Source organism: Pristis pectinata, chromosome 2 (assembly GCF_009764475.1).
Source record: "Pristis pectinata isolate sPriPec2 chromosome 2, sPriPec2.1.pri, whole genome shotgun sequence".
NCBI classification, from domain to species: domain Eukaryota; kingdom Metazoa; phylum Chordata; class Chondrichthyes; order Rhinopristiformes; family Pristidae; genus Pristis; species Pristis pectinata.
In genome coordinates, this window is record NC_067406.1 from 5,071,678 (window position 1) to 5,091,211 (window position 19,534).

The following is a 19,534-nucleotide window of genomic DNA, read 5'->3' on the forward strand; positions in this document are numbered from 1 at the left end:
CTAACTGATGCTGTACACAGATCATAAGACCATAAGACAAAAGAGCAGAAGTCAGCCATTCGGCCCATCGTCTGCCATTCTATCATGAGCTGATCCATTCTCCCATTTAGCCCCACTCCCCCGCCTTCTCACCATAATCTTTGAGGCCCTGGCTACTCAGATACCTATCAACCTCTGCCTTAAATACACCCAATGACTTTGCCTCCACAACCGCCTGTGGTATTGGTATTGGTTTATTATTGTCACTTGTACCGAGGTACAGTAAAAAGTTTGTCTTACAAACCAATCGTACAGGTCAATTCATTACACAGTGCATTTACATTGAGTTAGTACAGAGTGCATAACAAATTCCACAGATTCACCACTCTCTGGCTAAAGAAAGTTCTCTGCATCTCTGTTCTGAATGGGCGCCCTTCAATCCTGAAGTCGTGCCCTCTTGTACTAGACTCCCCTACCATGGGAAACAACTTCACCACATCTACTCTGTCCAGGCCTCTTAACGTTCAAAATGTTTCTGTGAGGTCCCCTCTCATTCTTCTGAACTCCAGGGAGTACAGCCCAAGAGCCGTCAAACGCTCCTCATATGTTAACCCTCTCAGAACTACAAGGAGACGGAGTTAATTTGATGACTTCATAGTCATCTCAACCGGAAAATGTTTTGGGAGTTCGCCCATTGTCCTGGTTAACTTCCTATCAATCTCAATGCCCATATTTGCCAATGACAGTGCTTCATATGGCAATTAAATTGAGCATGAAGCATTTTCAGATTAACCTCTAGCTGAGCAAGCGTAATCTTTTACCACTGGCCTGAACCCACAGGCAATCCACAAACTATTAAAACAATTAACAGTTGACAGCTGTTCCATCTTGTTGTATGTATCTTTGCATGGTTAATGAATTATATTCCTGGAATGGTGCAATATTGACAACATTAATGTGCAATGCAAAGTCTAAACTCAATGAAGTGAGACAGAGGGGGAGTTAGAGAGGGAAGAAGGGAAGGTGAGAAGAGAGAGGGAAGGGGGAGGGAATGGAGAGGAAAGAGCAGGAAGGCGGTGGGGGGGGGGGGGGGGGGGGAAGAGGAGAACAGGAGAGACCATAGGATAAAGGAGTAGAGTTAGGCCATTTGGCCCATCAGGTTTGCTCCACCATTCAATGATGGCCGATACTGTTTTACTTTTCTCAACCTTATTCTCCTGCCTTCTCCCTGTAACACTTAACCCCCCTTACCAATCAAGAACCTACCAATCTCTGCCTTAAATACACCCAATGACTTGGCCTCCACAGCTGTCTGTGGCAACGAATCCCACAGATTCACCAACCTCTGGCTGAAGAAATTCAGGGGGGAGATGAGCAGGGGGATGGGGAGGGGACAGCAGGCAAAGGGTGGGGGGGGGGGGGGGGGGAGAGAAGAGTTGTGGACACAGCTCAGCACATCACGGAAGCCAGCCTCCCCTCCATGAACTCTGTCTACACTTCCCGCTGCCTCAGTTATCAACATAATCAAAGACCCCACCCACTCCAGACATTCTCTCTTCTCCCCCCTCCCATCAGGCAGAAGATACCAAAGCCTGAAAGCACATACCACCAGGCTCAACGACAGCTTCTATGCCACTGTTATAAGACTATTGAACGGTCCCCTAGTACAATAAGGTGGACTCCTGACCTCACAATCTAACTCGTTATGGCCTTGCATCTTATTGTCTGCCTGCACTTTCCCTGTAACTATAACACTTCATTCTGAATCCTGTTATTGTATTTCCCTTGCAGCCACTGCTGTAATGAAATGATCTGCCTGGATGACATGCAAAACAAAGTTTTTCACTGTACTTCAGTACATGTAACAATTATAAACCATTTTAAGTGTATTGAAGCAGCTTCCCCTCTGCTCCAGACATGCAAGTTATCATACAGTAAGATAGCACAGAAACAGACCCTTTGACACAACTCGTCCATGCTGAGCAAGATGCCCCTAGATGCTATCCATGTACCCATCGTGGGGTAGAAAGTGCAGGCCAGACTTCAAGCATTCCAGACTGCAGCTGACCAGTACCCCACTAATTGAACAATGTCAACACACAAGACAGCACAAAGTTTCAGATTGTTAAACGCACATGACACATCCAACTCCCAATCTTTTCTTTGCCCTCCCATTGACTGCAATAAAAGCTAGCACAGGGTTAAAAAGAATATCTGTGCCTTGTTCTGAAAAGGAAAAAATATGTCGTTTCTCTCTTCCTGAGTGGAGTAGCGCAGAAGAGAATATTTGCACAGGATATCAGGCACACCAGGATATATGAAAATAGGAATTCGCCCATTTACTATTGACGAAGAAATTGTCTGTTTATGAGTTCCGCAGGGGAAGCAGTGCGCAGATTATGATTTCTGTGGTGGTGACAGCCCCTTCAACTCATTAGCAAAGTCTGCAGGCGCAAACAGAACTCCTCTAGCTATATCCATCTCTTTTGCCTTTCTCCTCAAGAACAGACACACAACAGGAAATATCAATTTGGGTCGAGGCAAGTTTTTTTTCCCCCCACCAGGAGTAGTGGGTGCTTGGAATGTGCTGCCAGGGGTGGTGGTGGAGGCAGATACGATAGAGGTGCTTAAGAGGCTCTTAGATAGGTACATGAAAGTGCTGAGAATGGAGGGATATGGACATTGTATAGGCAGAAGGGATTAGTTTATTTAGGCGTTTAATTAGCTCGACAGAACATCATGGGCTGAAGGACCTTGTCCAGTGCTGTACTCTTCTATGGGTCAGTGAGCAGTGAATCGCAAAATATCTTACAGCACAGGAGAGGGAGGGGAGCATTTGACCAATCATGCCCCATAAAGTCATCCAATTGATCTCATTGGTCTGTTCTTTCTCCATGGCCCTTTGTGCAACTTTCCTTCGAGTCTTCAAGCAATTTTCTTTGAAATTCAAGTGATTAAATCAATCTGGAATTAAGTTAATCTCAACAACAGTGACGGTGAAATTACTGGATTGTCATAAAACCCCATCTGATTCACTCATGTCCGTCAGAGATGGACATCTGCTGTCCTTACCCTATATGACCGGTATCACAAAATAATTACCCTGGCCATTTGGTCTGTCGAGTTCATACAAGAGAAATCCAGCTAATGCTGCTCCTCCGACAACCCTGTGAATACTTCCCGTTCAGATACTTAACCAGCTCCATTCTGAATGGAAGAACTTGATTCTTCCTCCACTCTCACCTCAGGCAAGACATTCCAAGACGCTAACCACTCAATGCATTAAAACAAAAATGTTTTCTTTATGACCATCACCTCCTTCTATGCCAGTAACTTCTTCTGAGACCTTGGCTGCGTTGGCAGTACCAACAGTTGTTGCTCATCCCCAACTGCTCGAGGAGTTGCCACTTTCAACCACTGGTGAAGGTGCTATTGAGGAGAGAGTTCCCGGATTCAGACCGAGCAGTGAAGGAGTGGTGCTATACTTCCGAGTCAGGATGGTGTGCGACTTAGATGGACAATCCCAGGAAATGTTGCCCTTGTCCTCCTTGTTAATATCGTAGATTTGGTAGAAGAGATTTCCAAAGACTCACGACACTCAGAAAAAAAATCCAGTCAACTGTCTCCTTGTTTTTAAACAGGGACAATTCTCCCATAAAAGGAAACACACTCTCCACATCCAACCTGTAAAGACCCTTCAGTCAAGCCCTCTGTTTCAATCAAGTCATCTCTCACTCATGTAAACTCCAGCAGTTACAAGCCTAGTCCAACTTTTCCTTGTAACAAAACCCACCCATAGGGTTATTGAGTCATAAAGCTATACCATATGGATAGGTCCCTTCAGCCCAACCAGTCCATGCCAACCACGGTGCCCACCCAGCTAGTCCCAATTTCCTGCATTCAGCCCATATCCCTCTAAGCCCCGCTCCCGCATGTACCTATCCAATTGCTTCTGAAATTATACTATTGTACTATTGTATTGCCTGGATTGGGGAGCATGCCCTATGAAAACAAGTTGAGTGAACTCGGCCTTTTCTCCTTGGAGCGATGGAGGATGAGAGGTGACCTGACAGAGGTGTATAAGATGATGAGAGGCATTGATCGCGTGGATAGTCAGAGGCTTTTTCCCGGGGTTGAAATGGTTGCCACAAGAAGACACAGGTTTAAGGTGCTGGGGAGTAGGTACAGAGGAGATGTCAGGGGTAAGTTTTTTTTACTCAGAGAGTGGTGAGTGCGTGGAATGGGCTGCCGGCAGTGATGGTGGAGGCGGATACGATAGGGTCTTTCAAGAGACTTTTGGATAGGGACATGGAGCTTAGAAAAATAGAGGGCTATGGGTAAGCCTTGTAATTTCTAAGGTAGGGACATGTTCAGCACAGCTTTGTGGGCCGAAGGGCCTGTATTATGCTGTAGGTTTTCTATGTTTCTACCTGCCTCAACCACCGCCTCTGGCAGCTCATTCCATATACTCACCGCCCTCTGCGTGAAAATGTTGCCCCTCAGGTCCCTTTTAAATCTTTCCTCTCTCACCCCAAACCTATGCCCCCGAGTTTTGGACTCCCCTACCCCGGGGAAAAGACTGTTACCGTCCACCTTATCTATGCCTCTCATAATTTTAAACATTTCTATAAGGTTGCCCCTCATTCTCCTACGTTCCAAGGAATAAAGACCTAGCCTGGCCAACCTCTCCCTATAACTCAGGCCCTCTAGTCCGGGCAACATCCTAGTAAATCTTCTCTGCACTCTTTCCAGTTCAACCACGTCTTTCCTATAACAGGGTGACCAAAACTGTACAGAGTACTCCAAGTGCGGCCTCACCAACGACTTCTACAACTGCAACATGATGTCCCAACTCCTATACTCAATGCCCTGACTGATGAAGGCCAGCGTGCTAAATACCTTTTTCACCACTTTGAACAAACCATGCACATGTTCTTTTTGGAGGATTACTTACTTCCACTCCAGCTTTATTGGTCACCAAAGTGAGTTCACAAAGCTAAGGTGGGAACAAGAGGTGGGGCATGTGATGGCTGAAGGGGAAGACAGGTGGATAGTTTGCAAGGCCATCTGCTCCTTACATAGGGCCTCTGTCTGCTCCTGATTCATGATCTTAAGGTTCTCAAACACCTTGAATACTCCTTTGACCATTCATGGACCAAATATTTCCCAGGAGTCAGCGGGGATGTTACAATTCTTAAAGGAAGGTTTGAACAAATCCTCAAATCTTTTCCTCTGTCCACCAGGTAATTTCTTTCCATGTTAGTTCGAAATAGAGAATCTGTTTCAGGACACTGGCGTCAGGCATGCCAGCAACATAGCCGACCCAGTGTAGCTCTGAGTGTAACCAGGGAGACAATGCTGGGGATATTGGGTTGGAAGAAGATATTCAGTTTGGTTCATTTACCATAAAGTCACAAGAGTCATGGAGCAATACAGCACAGAAAAAATCCCTTCAGCCCAAGTTGTCTATGCCAACCAAGATGCCTAACTGAGCTAGCCCCCAGGGAGATGGCATCTGCCATGGACCTGTTTCATCAGTAGGTGACTGGCAATGGGTCAAGGTTGTCTGGGAAGCTGGAGTTGATGCATGCCATGACCAGCCCCTCGAAGCACTTCATGACGGATGTCAGAGCCAACAGGTGGTACTCATTAAGGCCATCCAGAACTAAAGACAATGTGGGCTGAATGAAGCACTGCAGTTTGATCACTTTTGCTAATCTGGCCAAATTGTCCAACATCCAGGTTGGTTTTATTGAAGGTTGACTGCATTGGCTGAGCACCAATTTGATTATGACCACTTGATCTATTTTACTTAGATCTTTCTCTCTTCCAATTCCATTCATGGACTCCATGCTGCTCAATTCTCCTCTTAGTGTGTAGTATTATCTGCATTGTTTAACCTATACCAACATTGTTCTGACTTATGTATTCTGACTTTAATTTCCAAGCTGCCTTCTACAATTACACGACTCCTCATAGACTCCAAAATATTTGAAAATTTGCCACTTTGCACAGCTTCTAAAGGTCTCCAGCTGGGGAATGATACACAATTTATTTGAAACTGCAATGGAAAGCGAGAAGCCGTTCAACCAATCTGCATTGATTATTATGCATTACACAAACAGCAATATATTCCACGTTTGAGGTCAAGCTATTAGGCAATCCCGAAGAGCCCTCATCACCCAGCTGTGATGTACTTAAAACAAATCAATTTTACAGACACTGAATTTCATCTTCTTTTTACTTCCCAATCTTAGCATTTGCAGGTTTTGTAATTCACAAGAAACTGCAGAGAGTTGTGGGTACAGCTCAGCACATCACAAAAACCAGCCTCCTCTCCATGGACTCTGTCTATACTTCTCGCTGCCTCAGTAAAGCAGCCAGCTTAATCAAAGACCCCACCCATCCAGCACATTCTCTCTTCTCCCCCCTCCCATCTGGCAGAAGATACAAAAGCCTGAAAGCACGTACCACCAGGCTCAAAGACACTTCTATTCCGCTGTTTATAAGACTCTTGAACGGTCCCCTAGTACAATAAGATGGACTCTTGACCTCAGGATCTACCTCATTATGGCCTTGTACCTTATTGTCTGCCTGCACTGCACTTTCTCTAAATATAACACTTTATTCTGCATTCTGTTATTGCTTTTCCCTTGTACTACTTTAATTCACTGTTGTGATGTAATGATCTGTATGGATGGCATGCAAAACAAAATTTTCACTGTACCTTGGTACATGTGACAATAATAAACCAATTTACCATTTACAACTTTGTCACTGTGTTCCTGTATCCAAATAACACAAGGGTACAATGAGTAGGAATAGTACCCAGAACAGAGACCAATACAACACCAATTTACATACAACCAATTTACACACTAACCATCAGGGGCAACAACCTGCCGGAGGAACTCAGTGGATCAAGCAGCATCTGTGAAAGCAAGTACTGAGGAAGGATACGTGGTTGTAGAAGTGAGTCCAGGTGAGAACATGGTCAAAGAGCCGGAGAGTAGTGGAAACCAGAGGGGGAACAGTGAGAGAACGTCTCACAGAACTCCCAAAGAGAAGAGGGAAAACTTCTTCAAAGTCGGCAAACCCTGAAGAGACTTCGCAGTGGAGTGGTACAACGGAGGCACGAGAGTCTGCGGATGCTGGAATCTGGAGCAACACACATCTGCTGGAGGAACTCAGTGGGCTGAGCATGGAGGCGAGAGAGGGAAGGAGGCTACAGTGGGAACCATAGACCTTTCCATCGTGAAGCAGGAGACGCCCAATGGAATGTAGGGGTAGATAGTTTAGGAAGTAGGATGTTCTCTCAGGCACGGTAGCGTAGCGGTTAGCATAACACTATTACAGCACCAGCGACCCAGGTTCAATTCCCGCCACTGTCTGTAAGGAGTTTGTACGTTCTCCCTGTGTCTGCGTGGGTTTCCTCCGGGTGCTCCGGTTTCCTCCCACATTCCAAAGACATACGGGTTAGGAAGTTGTGGGCATGCTATGTTGGCACCAGAAGCATGGTGACACTTGCGGGCTGCCCCAGAACACTCAACGCAAAAGATGCATTTCACTGTGTGTTACGATGTACATGTGACTAATAAAGATATATCATCTCATGCTTGGCATAGTCTGTATAATCTCAGAGCCATCCTGACACTGGGTGGTAGAGTGGCACAGCAGTTACTGCTGCAGCCTCACAACACTAGCAACCCGGATTTGATCCAGAGTTCAGATTCTCTCCGTGTGGATTTTGCATGTTCTTCCTGTGACCAAGTGGGCTTCCCCTGGGAGCTCTGGTTTCCTGATAAAGTGTGTTGGCAGCTTCATCAGCTACTGTAAATTACAAATTCTGTAGGTAAATGGGAAAATAATCAAAGGGGAGCTGATGGGCACGTGGGAGAGAATAGGTTGCGGGGTACAGGGAAGTAAGGCAAGGGCAAATAACAACTTCCATGATTTGTGGAGGGAAAGGAATGGTCGACATTTGGAATCGAGACCCTGCATCATGACTAATAGTATGGGGGGGGTTGGGGGGGGATGTTGGGGTGGAGAGGGAGAGAGGGAGGGAGCCTCTCTTACATTTCCTTCATTTCCTGGAGGAGATCTCACACCCCCCTCCAAACAGAAGAGAGATAGAGTTCCCCTGCTCCTCAACTTTCATCACACTAGCCTCCACATCCAGCACATCATCCTTCATTTCCGCCAGCTGTAACAGGATCCCACCACCAGCCACATCTTCCCGCTCCCTTCTGCTTTTTACAGGGACCACTCTCCCAGGTTCGATCATTCCTCCCCACCCACCTTCTTCTGCAACCACAGGAGGTGCGACACCTAATCCTACACCTTCTCCCTAACCACCATCCGGGGACTAAACAGACCATCCAGGTGAGGCAATGATTCAAGTGCACCTCCTCCACCCTCCTCTGCTGCATTCAATACTCATTGGCAAGATGAAGCGTAGACTAGGTGACTGGATCACAGAGCGCCTGTGCTGTCTGCAGTGGCCATCCTCAGCTCCCAGTTGCATGCCATGTAATTCACCTATCGCCGAAACAGGTCTACAGCAGACGCCATCTCCCTGAACCTACACTCAGCTCTGGAGCATCTGGACAGTAAAGACACATACGTTAGACTATTGTTTTTTGACTACAGCTCTGACTTCAATGCAATAATCCCAAGTAAGCTTGTCACCAAACTCCGAGACCTAGGACTCAACACCTCCCTCTGTAACTGGATCCTTGACTTTCTAACCAACAGACCGCAATCAGTGAGGATAGGCAGCAATACCTCCAGCATGATTATTCTCAACATTGGTGCCCCACAAGGCTACGTCCTCAGCCCTCTACTCTACTCCCTATACATTCATGACTGCGTGGCTAGATTCTGCTCTAACTCCATCTACAAGTTTGCAGATGATAGCACCGTTGTAGGCCGTATCTCAAACAGTGATGAGTCGGAGTACAGGAAGGAGATAGAGAGCTTAGTGGAATGGTGTCATGACAACAACCTTTCCCTCAATGTCAACAAAAGAGCTGGTCATTGACTTCAGGAAAGGGGACGGTGTACACACACCTGTCTACATCAACGGTGCTGAGGTCAAGAGGGTTGAGAGCTTCAAGTTCCTGGGAGAGGACATCACGAACAGCCTGCCCTGGTTAAATCACGTAGATGCCACAGCCAAGAAAGCTCACCAGCGCCTCTACTTCCTCAGAAGGCTAAAGAAATTTGGTTTGTCCTCTTTGACTCTCACCAACTTTTATCAATGCACCATAGAAAGCATCCTATCTGGATGTATCACGGCTTGGTACGGCAACTGCTCTGTCCAGGACCGCAAGAAACTGCAGAGTTGTGGACACAGCCCAGCACATCACGGAAACCAGCCTCCCCTCCTTGGACTCTTGTCTTTACATGTCGCTGTCTTGGTGAAACAGCCGGCATTATCAAAGACCCCACCCACCTGGGTCATTCTCTCTTCTCTCCTCTTCCATCGGGTAGAAGATATAGGAGCCTGAGGGCATGTACCACCAGACTTAAGGACAGCTTCTACTGCACTGTGATGAGACTATTGAATGGTTCCCTTATACGATGAGATGGACTCTGACCTCACGATCTACCTTGTTCTGACCTTGCACCTTATTGCACTGCACTTTCTCTGTAGCTGTGACACTTCACTCTGTACTGTTATTGTTCTACCTGTACTACATCAATGCACTCTGTACCAACCCAATGTGACTGCACTGTGTAATGAATTGACCTGTACGATCGGTATGCAAGACAAGTTTTTCACTGTATCGCCGTACAAGTGATAATAATAAACTAATACCAATACACCCTTCCCCATTCCCACACAACCCGTCTGTCCTCAGCCTTCTCCACTGCCAGGGTGAGGCCAAAAGCAAACTTAAAGAACAATACCTCATCTTACCTACTGGTAATCTACAACCCAATGGTATGAGCAATGAATTTTCCAACTTCAGGTAACACTTACCCCATGTTCCCCCCTCTCTTTCCTTCCAATCCACTTAGGTCCTCCCACCCTATTTTTTTCCATACCCACCTCTAGCTCCCCATCACCCAGTTTTGTCTCTGTATCGTGGAGGGTTATGGCTGTCACGTAACAACACTGCCCCTCCCTGGTCGGATGACAGCACCGCCCCTACCTGGTCGGAAGACACACCACTGCCGATCAAGGTTTGGCCCCGCCCCACCCATCAGCGCACACCTGGCCATTGGCCTTTTTAAATTACCTGGGCTGGACCCACCAGCCCTCCAGCACTATAAAGAGTGCCACATGTGCTTGGCTTGGCCTCTTTTGTCTCCGAGGGATGACCCTGCTTCGCTCCAGGCCGAGCACTGTGAAACAGCGCTGGAGAAATCATTGGCGAGGTGTGCACTGTTAAAAGGGGTGGGAGCGTTTTAGTTAGTGTCCCTGGTAGCAGAGCTGTGCCTGCACTTAGTCAAGGGGTGGCGGGTATCATATTGTTTTTCCTTGTTTTATCCCCGTTGATTTTCCCACGCTCGCTATCAACTGTGCGCGCATGCGTGTTATTACCGTTACCCTTTCCCCGCATTCGTCTTCTAAGACTGTGTTCAGAGTCCTTGCCTCTGAGACCTCGAGCCTGTTTCACAACAGTCCCCTCCTCCACCTGGTTCCATCCACCCATCACCCCCACACTTTTCCCCACAGGGTCTCCAATCCCCTACCTCATCTGGCTACAGCTGCCCATCAGCCCTTTCTTACCTGCTGCCACTTATCACCTTCCAGTCTCTGTCTCCCAACTCCACCCCTCCATCGCCCCATCATCCCTCACTCCACCTAGGTCCATCTATCATCGACCAGCCCCTGCCTCACCCCCTCCCCTTTTTACTGTCTAACCTCCCTCTATGCTCTCAGTCCTGATGCAGGGTCTCGAGCCGAAACACTGACCATTCCTTTGCCACCGCAGATGCTGCCTGACCCACCGAGTTCATCCAGCAGTTGACACGAAATGCTGGAGGAACTCAGCAGGTCAGGCAGCATCCATGGAGGGAAATAAACAGTTTGACGTTTCGGGCTGAGACCCTTCATCAGGACTAGAAAGGAAGAGGGCAGAAGAATAAAAGGGGAGGGGGAGGAACACGAGCTGGCAGGTGATAGGTGAGTCCAGGTGAGAGGGGAAAGTAGGTGTGTGGGGGGGGAGGGAGGGGTGAAAGGGAGTAATGTGAGAAGCTGGGAGGTGGTAGGTGGAAGAGGCAAAGGGATGAAGGAGGAGGAATCCGATAAGAAAGGATAGTAGGGCCATGGAATAAAAGGAAGGAGGTGGGCAGGTCGTGAGGGCAGGGTTTCTGTTTGGAGGGAAATGAACAATCGACGTTTTGAGCAAAGACCTTTCCTTTATATTCATTGCTCCAGATTTCCAGCATCCACAGTCTCGTGTCCTCTGGCAATTTGTTTTTTCCTCCAGATTCCAGCACATGCTGTCTCTGGTATATCCGATAAGTGGGGAGTGGGACTGACGGGATTTCCCTGAAGCCAGAGTGGATACAATGGGCTGAACAGCCTCAATCAGAGTCATAATCATTCTCCACCAGTCAATGGGCATCATTAACCTTAGTGAATGCAACTCCCTCATCCAAATACAACTTAAAAAACTTAAGCTTTGAAACCCTATTTACCTTCTGAAATCCCTGCGGGCTACGTATTAATTGTCTTCAACCTAGATATTTCAAACCCATATATTTTGCAATTTGATGTATAATTGAGTATTCTAAAATTACACCAACTGCAGATGTTACACGAACTTGCTTATAATAATCCAGGTTAGTACTTTTTAAAATTGGTATTACACTGGTCTCTCTCCAGTTCTCCGTACACACTCTCCTTAAAACATCATTTTCGCCTAAGGCAGCACCAAAACATCAAGTCCTCAGCACAAAGCTATATATATTCACACCAAAATACAGTGAATAATTAGTCTCAATTTGTACCTGCTCTTGACTGCTTGCTGAGACAGTTCAAAGGGAGCTTGACTTTCATCTGACCTCGTTCAGAGACTATTTTAAGTAATTCAAAAACTGCAGGTGCTGGAAATCTGAAATAAAAACTTGCCTGTTGAAGCACTGTTGACCTGAAACATTAACTGTGTTTCCCTCTCTACAGATGCTGCCTGACCTGCTGAGTATTTCCAGCACTTTGTTTTTATTATATCACATTTCAAGCTGCCAAAATAATTTGGCAGCCAACTTGCGTGCATTTTAGGTGCCTTAGTTGCCATTCTGGTGTCTTGACAATGCCTTTTCGATTTACTGCTGCTGGTCTGGTACTGTTTGATTCTGGACGAAGTTAAAATCTGAAAATTTCCCTTCATCCAGCTTTACCCTTCTTGGCTCAATTGGCACAAGATTCACTTCAAAATTTAAAATCAAACAGTACAAATATTTTCACTTTGACTGATACTATACAACTAAAATGCTGCAAAGTACTTCATGTAATCCTCTTCCCCATGGAAACAGAACTTTATACACTGTGGCCAGAACAACTTTGACATATTTCATTTTTACAATAGATATGATGTTTCAGCTTTATTCCAACATGCAGGTTATACTGTAAATAGTAGCCTGCAACAAATCTGAGAGGTGTTTCAAGAGCAAAATGTAGTGAGAGGAAAGAGCCCCAAGTGCAGGCAGCACCAAGGTTGAAATATGTCTAAGGAAAGACAAGATAAATCAGGGAGTAACAGCTGTGGGAAACAGCAAAGGAGCTCAGAGTTTCCGGCTTTGGATCAGAATAGAACATCAAAAGTAGAAAATGCATTTACATAACACAAAGAAACAAAACATCACAGAACAAAACTGATCTGGTCTTGATAGCATTAACCTGAAATCTTATCTCTGCTTGTCCCTCTCTGCAGATGTTCCCCACCAGCTAAACATTCTCAGAATTTTCCATTTCATGCAGTTATAGGGTACCCTTCATGATCCGCAGCACTTTACAGCCAATATTTAGATTGCAATGGAGTAATTTCAGCAGCCAAATTGTGCACAGCAAGCTCCCACAAACAGTAAAGCACTATAGATCATCAAGTCAAAATACTACTCCAAACTTCCTTGCTTCAGTACTGATGGGTTTGGTATACTCTCTCAGTACCGAGCTAGAAATTCAACAGAGTGGGACTTGAACTCTTCTCCTCTGACTCCCATTGAGCGGCAGATGCCAGACAGAAAGATGATGGTCTGAACTTCAATGCAAACCAGGGGTTTTGTTCAATGTGCACCACATCTGGCAGGAATTCTAGCTATACTAGGACTATCAAAACAAGAAGATATAGGTTTAAGGTGAGAGGAAGGAGTTTTAAAAGGTACCCGAGGGCTAAGTTGAGTTTTAAAGGGTACCTGAGGGCTAAGTTTTGAGTTTTAAAGGGTACCTGAGGGCTAAGTCTTTGTATTGCACAGAGAATAGTTGATATTTGAAATGCACTGCCGGAGGGGGAAGTGGACTCAGATACAATCACTATGTTTAAGACATTTAGACAGATAACTAAATAGGCAACGCAGAAATGGATATGATCCTGATCAGGGCAATGGGGATTTGTATAGAGGGCATAAAGGATGGCAAAGACACAGAGGGTCAAAAGGCCCATTTCTGTGCTGTATGACTCAAAGAGTTTAAGATAAACAGAAGGCATCACCCTTATCGCACTACACTAATCAAAAAAAATCACAGCTGATCTGATTATTGACCTTAACTCCTCTTTCCTACCTGATCTCCACAAACTTTCCTACCTGATCTCCACAAACTTAGACTCCTCTATAGTTCCAAATCAATTTAATGCTTGCACAAATGGTTTAGCCAAACTCCAGCAGCTCTCCTGCTGTGGGCTCCTGAACCCTTCACTCTCCTCTATCATACAGATCAAACATTTTCATTTTATGGTTGCATTGCCATCTTGGTGCTGGGTGACACTGGGTTCAAACTGCTGCTGATGGCCAATGCAATAATCATCCTTACCTCAACCATGGCTGAATCAGTGACGGAACTAATCAGCAGAACAGTAAGATTAGGGCAGTATGCGTACATACTTTTCATGTGACAGAATGCTTTGACTCACCAACGAGGCATGTCCAGCGATCCTATTCTATCGTACTCCATATCACAAGCAATAACCTACACCACTTGAGGGTTAATAATCTGCTGCCTTTATGTGCCGTCGCACGGTAGAACTGTGGTCATGGATTAGTTTGCTTCAGTCTGCTGTTGTTTACAATCATCCAATAAATTCCCAAGTCCTGTTTTGACGGGTTCAGGAAGCACACTGCCCTGTTCCAAAGGAGAAATGGTACTTTTCTTCCAAATGCAAGCACACACGCCACACAACTGATCCCGCTCTCTCAGATGTGCTGTGCAACAGAAGCTGGGAAGGTCACAAAAGCATCTTGGCCCAACTCACTTAATACAGCTCCCACGTAAAAGCAAACTGCCCTCATCACAAATGTGTCCTCAATTGGCACGCACGGAGGAAGTCATCGATATTGAGGGCTGCAAACAGTTACACAATAGATGCTGCAGAGCACCAGCACTAAAAACAATAAACTGCAGTTTGATGTGCTTATACGCATGGGAAAATTGAATCATCTTCATTGATTCACTCTGACACAAGATAACAGGTCACAGCGAGAAAATTAAAATCAAACAAGATCACAGAGCAGTGACAATCGAGTTAGAACGATAGAATCACTGGATCACAAAAATCATACAGTGCAGGAGATTATTTGCTCGAGCATACTTGCTCTGACCCTTGGAAAGAGCTGTCCCATCTGTGCTACACGTATTTTCCACCCCCCCACCATAAATGAATTATTTTTCTCTTCAAGAACATACGAATTAGCTTCTGAGGGTACAATTGAAGCAGCTACCATCATCCTTTTAGCAAAAATATTTTCGATTTTTATACCTTGCATTGATAAAAGTTTCAAAACTCTCATGTTCTTGATTAAAACAAAAAGATTATGAGAGGCACAGACAGAGTCGACAGCTGGTATCTTTTTCCCAGGGTCGAAATGTCTAATACTCAAGGGCATACATTTAAGATGAGGAGTGTAAGTTCAAATGAGATGTGCAGGGCAAGTTTTTTTTCACACTGAGAGTGGTGGGTGCCCGGAATAAGCTGCCGGGGTGGTGGTGCCAAATACGATAGAGGCGTTTAAGAGGCTTTTAGAAAGGCACATGAATGTGCAGAGAATGGAGGGATATGGACATTGTGTTGGCAGAAGGGATTAGTTTAGTTAGGCATTTAATTACTAGTTTAATTAGGTCAACACAATATTGTGGGCCAATGCTGTACTGCTCTAGGTTCTAAGATAAGATATCTTTATTAGTCACATGTACATCAAAACACACAGTGAAATACATCTTCTGCGTAGAGTGTTCTGGGGGCAGCCCGCAAGTGTCGCCATGCTTCAGGCGCCAATATATCATGCCCACAACTTCCTAACCCGTACGTCTTTCGGAATATGGGAGGAAACCGGAGCACCCGGAGGAAACCCACGCAGACACACGGGGAGAACATACAAACTCCTTACAGACAGTGGCCAGAATTGAACCCAGGTCGCTGGCGCTGTAATAGTGTTGCGCTAACCGCTACACTACCGTGCCTGTAATAAGACTTGCATTTATATTGCATCTTTCAAAATATCCCAAAACATTCCCTTCCCACCCTGGACATTCTCTCTTCACTCCTCTCCTGTCAGGCAGAAGATACAAAAGCTTGAAAGCATGTACCACCAGACTGAAGAACAGCTTCTATCCTGCTGTCATCAGACTCTTGAACGGACCTCTCATATGCTCTCCCATACCTCCTAAGCTCATATGTTCTTCCTCTACCTTGACATGGCCCTTGCACTTTATTTGTCTACCTGCATTGCACTTTTTCTGTAGCTGTAACACTGTATTCTGCATTCTGTTTTCTTTTTACTACCTTGAAGTACTTATGTAGAGCATGATCTGTCTGGATTGCATGCAAATAAAAGTTTCTCACTGTATCTCAGTACATGTGACAACAATAATAATAAACCAATAAACATTGCAGTCATTGAAGTACCAAGTGTAGTCACTGCTGCAATGCAGGAAATAGTAGCCAATCTGCACACAGGAAGGCCCCATAAACACACAAAAATGATAATGATCAGGAAATCAGTTTTTAGGAATACTGTTTGAGGAATAAAGATTGGCCAGCATTTTTTATTGCTCTTCTTCAAAGTGATGCCATGGAATCTTCTACAGGCACCTAAAAGGACAAATAGGATTTCATTTAACGTCTCACCTCAAAGGGTATCTCAGTTTAATCTTCCTTTAACCTCTTCTCTCTGGCTGAAACTCCTATCTTCTCAAACCCTTCCACACATCTGGTCTCAAGTATCCATCTCATAAATCTCTGACGAGCACACATGTCACACGTACGGTGGTCAACAGTGACTGCCCACGCTCTGCCACAACTGGGACTGCTCTTCTTTTCTAGATAATGTGAAAACTCCACGGTACTCAGAGGCTTAAGAGGGGCTTCCTCTAAACGAATGCACGAAACAGTTCCCACACAATAAATCACAATCTGAAGCGCCCTCTACTCTATCCCGTCACACACTCCCAGGGAAGGGACAGTACATCTTAGATACAGAATAAAGATTCTGCCACAATATCCCATCAAAAGCTCCCGGAGAAGACAGGGAAGATGTAGCACAGGTTAGGGAGAGAGTAAAGCTCTTTATACAGCCCCAACAATCATTCCACAAGTTAAATACTTGATAATGGACCTAAGTGACTAAGAATTGTCTTAATTGCCCTCTCAGAGCAAAGTCAGTGAACATACTGAATACTTGGGAAAGATTAGCGTTAATTAACCATGAAGGCTTTTTACTAAAATATTCCTTTATCAGGATTACAAACCAAGCCACACGTATATATTGACACCACCCAAATGTATATCGTGCCTCTGACAGTCATAGAATTGTACAGCGCAGAAACAGGCCCTTCAGCCCACCATGTCCATACTGAGCTTTTTGCCCATCCACACGAATCATTATTGCCCGTATTAGGATGGTATCCTCCTGTGCTTTGCCTATTCGAGTGCCTGTATAATGGTCTCTTAAACATCTGACTCCAACATCTCCTCTGGCAGCAAGTTCCAGATATCAATCACTCTGTGTAAAAAAAACCTTTCATCTCAAATGCCCTTTAAAATTCCTTCCTCTCACCTTAAACCTATCCTACCATGAGGAAATGATTCTATCTACATCTCTTATAATTTTATATATATCAGGTCACCCCTTAATTTCCTTCGCTCCAGGGAAAACAAACCCAGCCTATCCAATCTCTCCTCATAACCAAGATTCTCCAATCAAGGCAACATCCTGGTGAATGTCCTCTGCACTCTCTCTGGCACCAAGACATCCTTCCAGTAGTCTGGCAACCAGAACTGCACGCAACACTCCAAGTGCGGTCTAACCAGTGCTTTGTAAAGTTGCAATATAATGTCCCATAAAGCAAAGCAGCAGGATTAGGCCATTCAGCCCATTTAGTCTGCTCTGCCATTTGATCATGGCTGATTTATTTTTCCCTCTCAACTCCATTCTCCTGCCTTCACGTCACCTTTGACACCCTCACTAGAACCCATCAACCTCCGCTTTAAATACACCCAATGACTTGGCCTCCACAGCTGTCTGTGGCAATGAATTCCACAGGTTCACCACCCTTTGGCTGAAGAAATTCCTCCTCACCTCTGTCCTAAAGGGATGTCCTTTTACTCTTAGGCTATGCTCTTGGATCCTAGACTCTCCTACTAACAGAAGAATCCTCTCCACTGTCCAGGCCTTTCAATATTCAATGCCCCATCCTTCTCCGTCACTGTATCTAACTATGATGCCACTTTCAGGGAGCTATGCACTTGAACCCCAAGGTCCCTCTGTTCATCAACATTCCTTGGTGCCCTGCCACTTACTGTACATGTCCTACCTCCATTTGTCTTCCCAAAATGTCTCACCTTGCACGTTGCGATTAAATTCCATCTGCCACAGCTTTCCATCTGATCTGTATCTTGTTGTAGCCTCACATAATCTCCCTCACTATCCACACCACCACCAGTTTTCATGTCATCCCCAAACTTACTAATCATATTGTCTACATTCACATCCAAGTGGTTAACATATATCACATACAATAGGGGTCCCAGCACCAATCCCTGTTTTACACCTCTGGTCATAGTCTTCCAATAAGAAAACCATCCTTCCAACACTCCCCTCTGGCTCCTGTCACCAAGTCAGTTTTGGATCCAATAAACCAGCTCATCTTGGATCCCATGTGTCTTAACTTTCTGGACCAGCCGACCATGAGGGATCTTGTCAAAGCCTGACAAAACTCCATATAGACATCTACTGCCCTGCCATCCAATCTCCTTAGTTACCTCCACAAAAAACTCAATCAAATTAGTGAACACCATTTCCCCTGCACAAAGCCATGCTGACTACCCCTGATCAGTCCTTTCCTTTCCAAATGGACATAAATGTATCACGGCTTGGTACGGCAACTGCTCTGCCCAGGACCGCAAGAAGCTGCAGAGAGTTGTGGACACAGCCCAGCGCATCATGGACACCAGCCTCCCCTCCTTGGACTCTGTCTTTACCTCTCGCTGCCTTGGTGAAGCAGCCAGCATAATCAAAGACCCCACCCACCCGGGTCATTCTCTCTTCTCTTCCATCAAGTAGAAGATACAGGAGCCTGAGGGCACGTACCACCAGGCTTAAGGACAGCTTCTACCCCACTGTGATAAAACTATTGAACGGTTCCCTTATAAGATGAGATGGACTCTGACCTCACGGTCTACCTTGTTGTGACCTTGCACCTTATTGCACTGCACTTTCTCTGTAGCTGTGACATTTTACTCTGCACTGTTACTATTTTTACCTGTACTACATCAATGCACTCTGTACTAACTCAATGTAACTGCACTGTGTAATGAACCGACCTGTACGACCAGTCTGCAAGACAGGATTTTCCACTGTACCTTGGTACAAGTGACAATAATAAACCAATACCAATAAATTTCTTTGGATTTCTCCAATAAGTTCCTTATCACCAACCTATAGTTAACTGGCTTATCCTGACAGCCCTACCAGGCTCCCTAACCTACCTATGTCTGCTGTGTTCCCAGGGACACACACCAGGCTGCAGGATTACATGCTGAGAGACACGCTGAAACTCAATGCCGCCAGTGCTGAGTCTCTGTGGGGAAAGACCACAGTCTGGGCTCCTTCCGCTACCGCACACGGAGGGGCTGAGTCTGGCAGAGAAGCCCCTCGAGCAATGAAAAGGGGCTCATCACCCCAGGGGGCCACACAAGTGGCATGCAGCAACGTTAGTTTGTTTTACTTTTTTTTAAAAAAGTTTCCACTACTGAATGTAACGACCATGAATGTAAAAGTTTTTTGCACTGTTTCTTCCTTTGTATATATTTTTGTTTATTAGGAATAATGTTTACTTTTGAAATAAAAAAATGCCCACTGGACCTGATCATTTTAACCTCTACATTTT

At 45.4% G+C, this 19,534-nt stretch overlaps 1 protein-coding gene across 3 annotated transcripts in view; it reads right to left on the reverse strand.

Moving 5' to 3' along the window:
- Positions 1-19,534, reverse strand: part of exoc6b (exocyst complex component 6B) — a 742,224-nt gene that overhangs the window by 699,633 nt on the left and 23,057 nt on the right. The window contains exon 1 of one of the 3 annotated variants that reach the window (XM_052038535.1): positions 14,064-14,376. The exons of the other annotated variants lie outside the window; for them this stretch is intronic. Within the exon in view, the coding sequence (XP_051894495.1) occupies positions 14,064-14,104 (41 nt within the window). The 5' untranslated portion in view covers positions 14,105-14,376. Of the gene's footprint in view, positions 1-14,063; positions 14,377-19,534 lie in introns of those variants that run through there. 3 annotated transcript variants of the gene reach the window in all.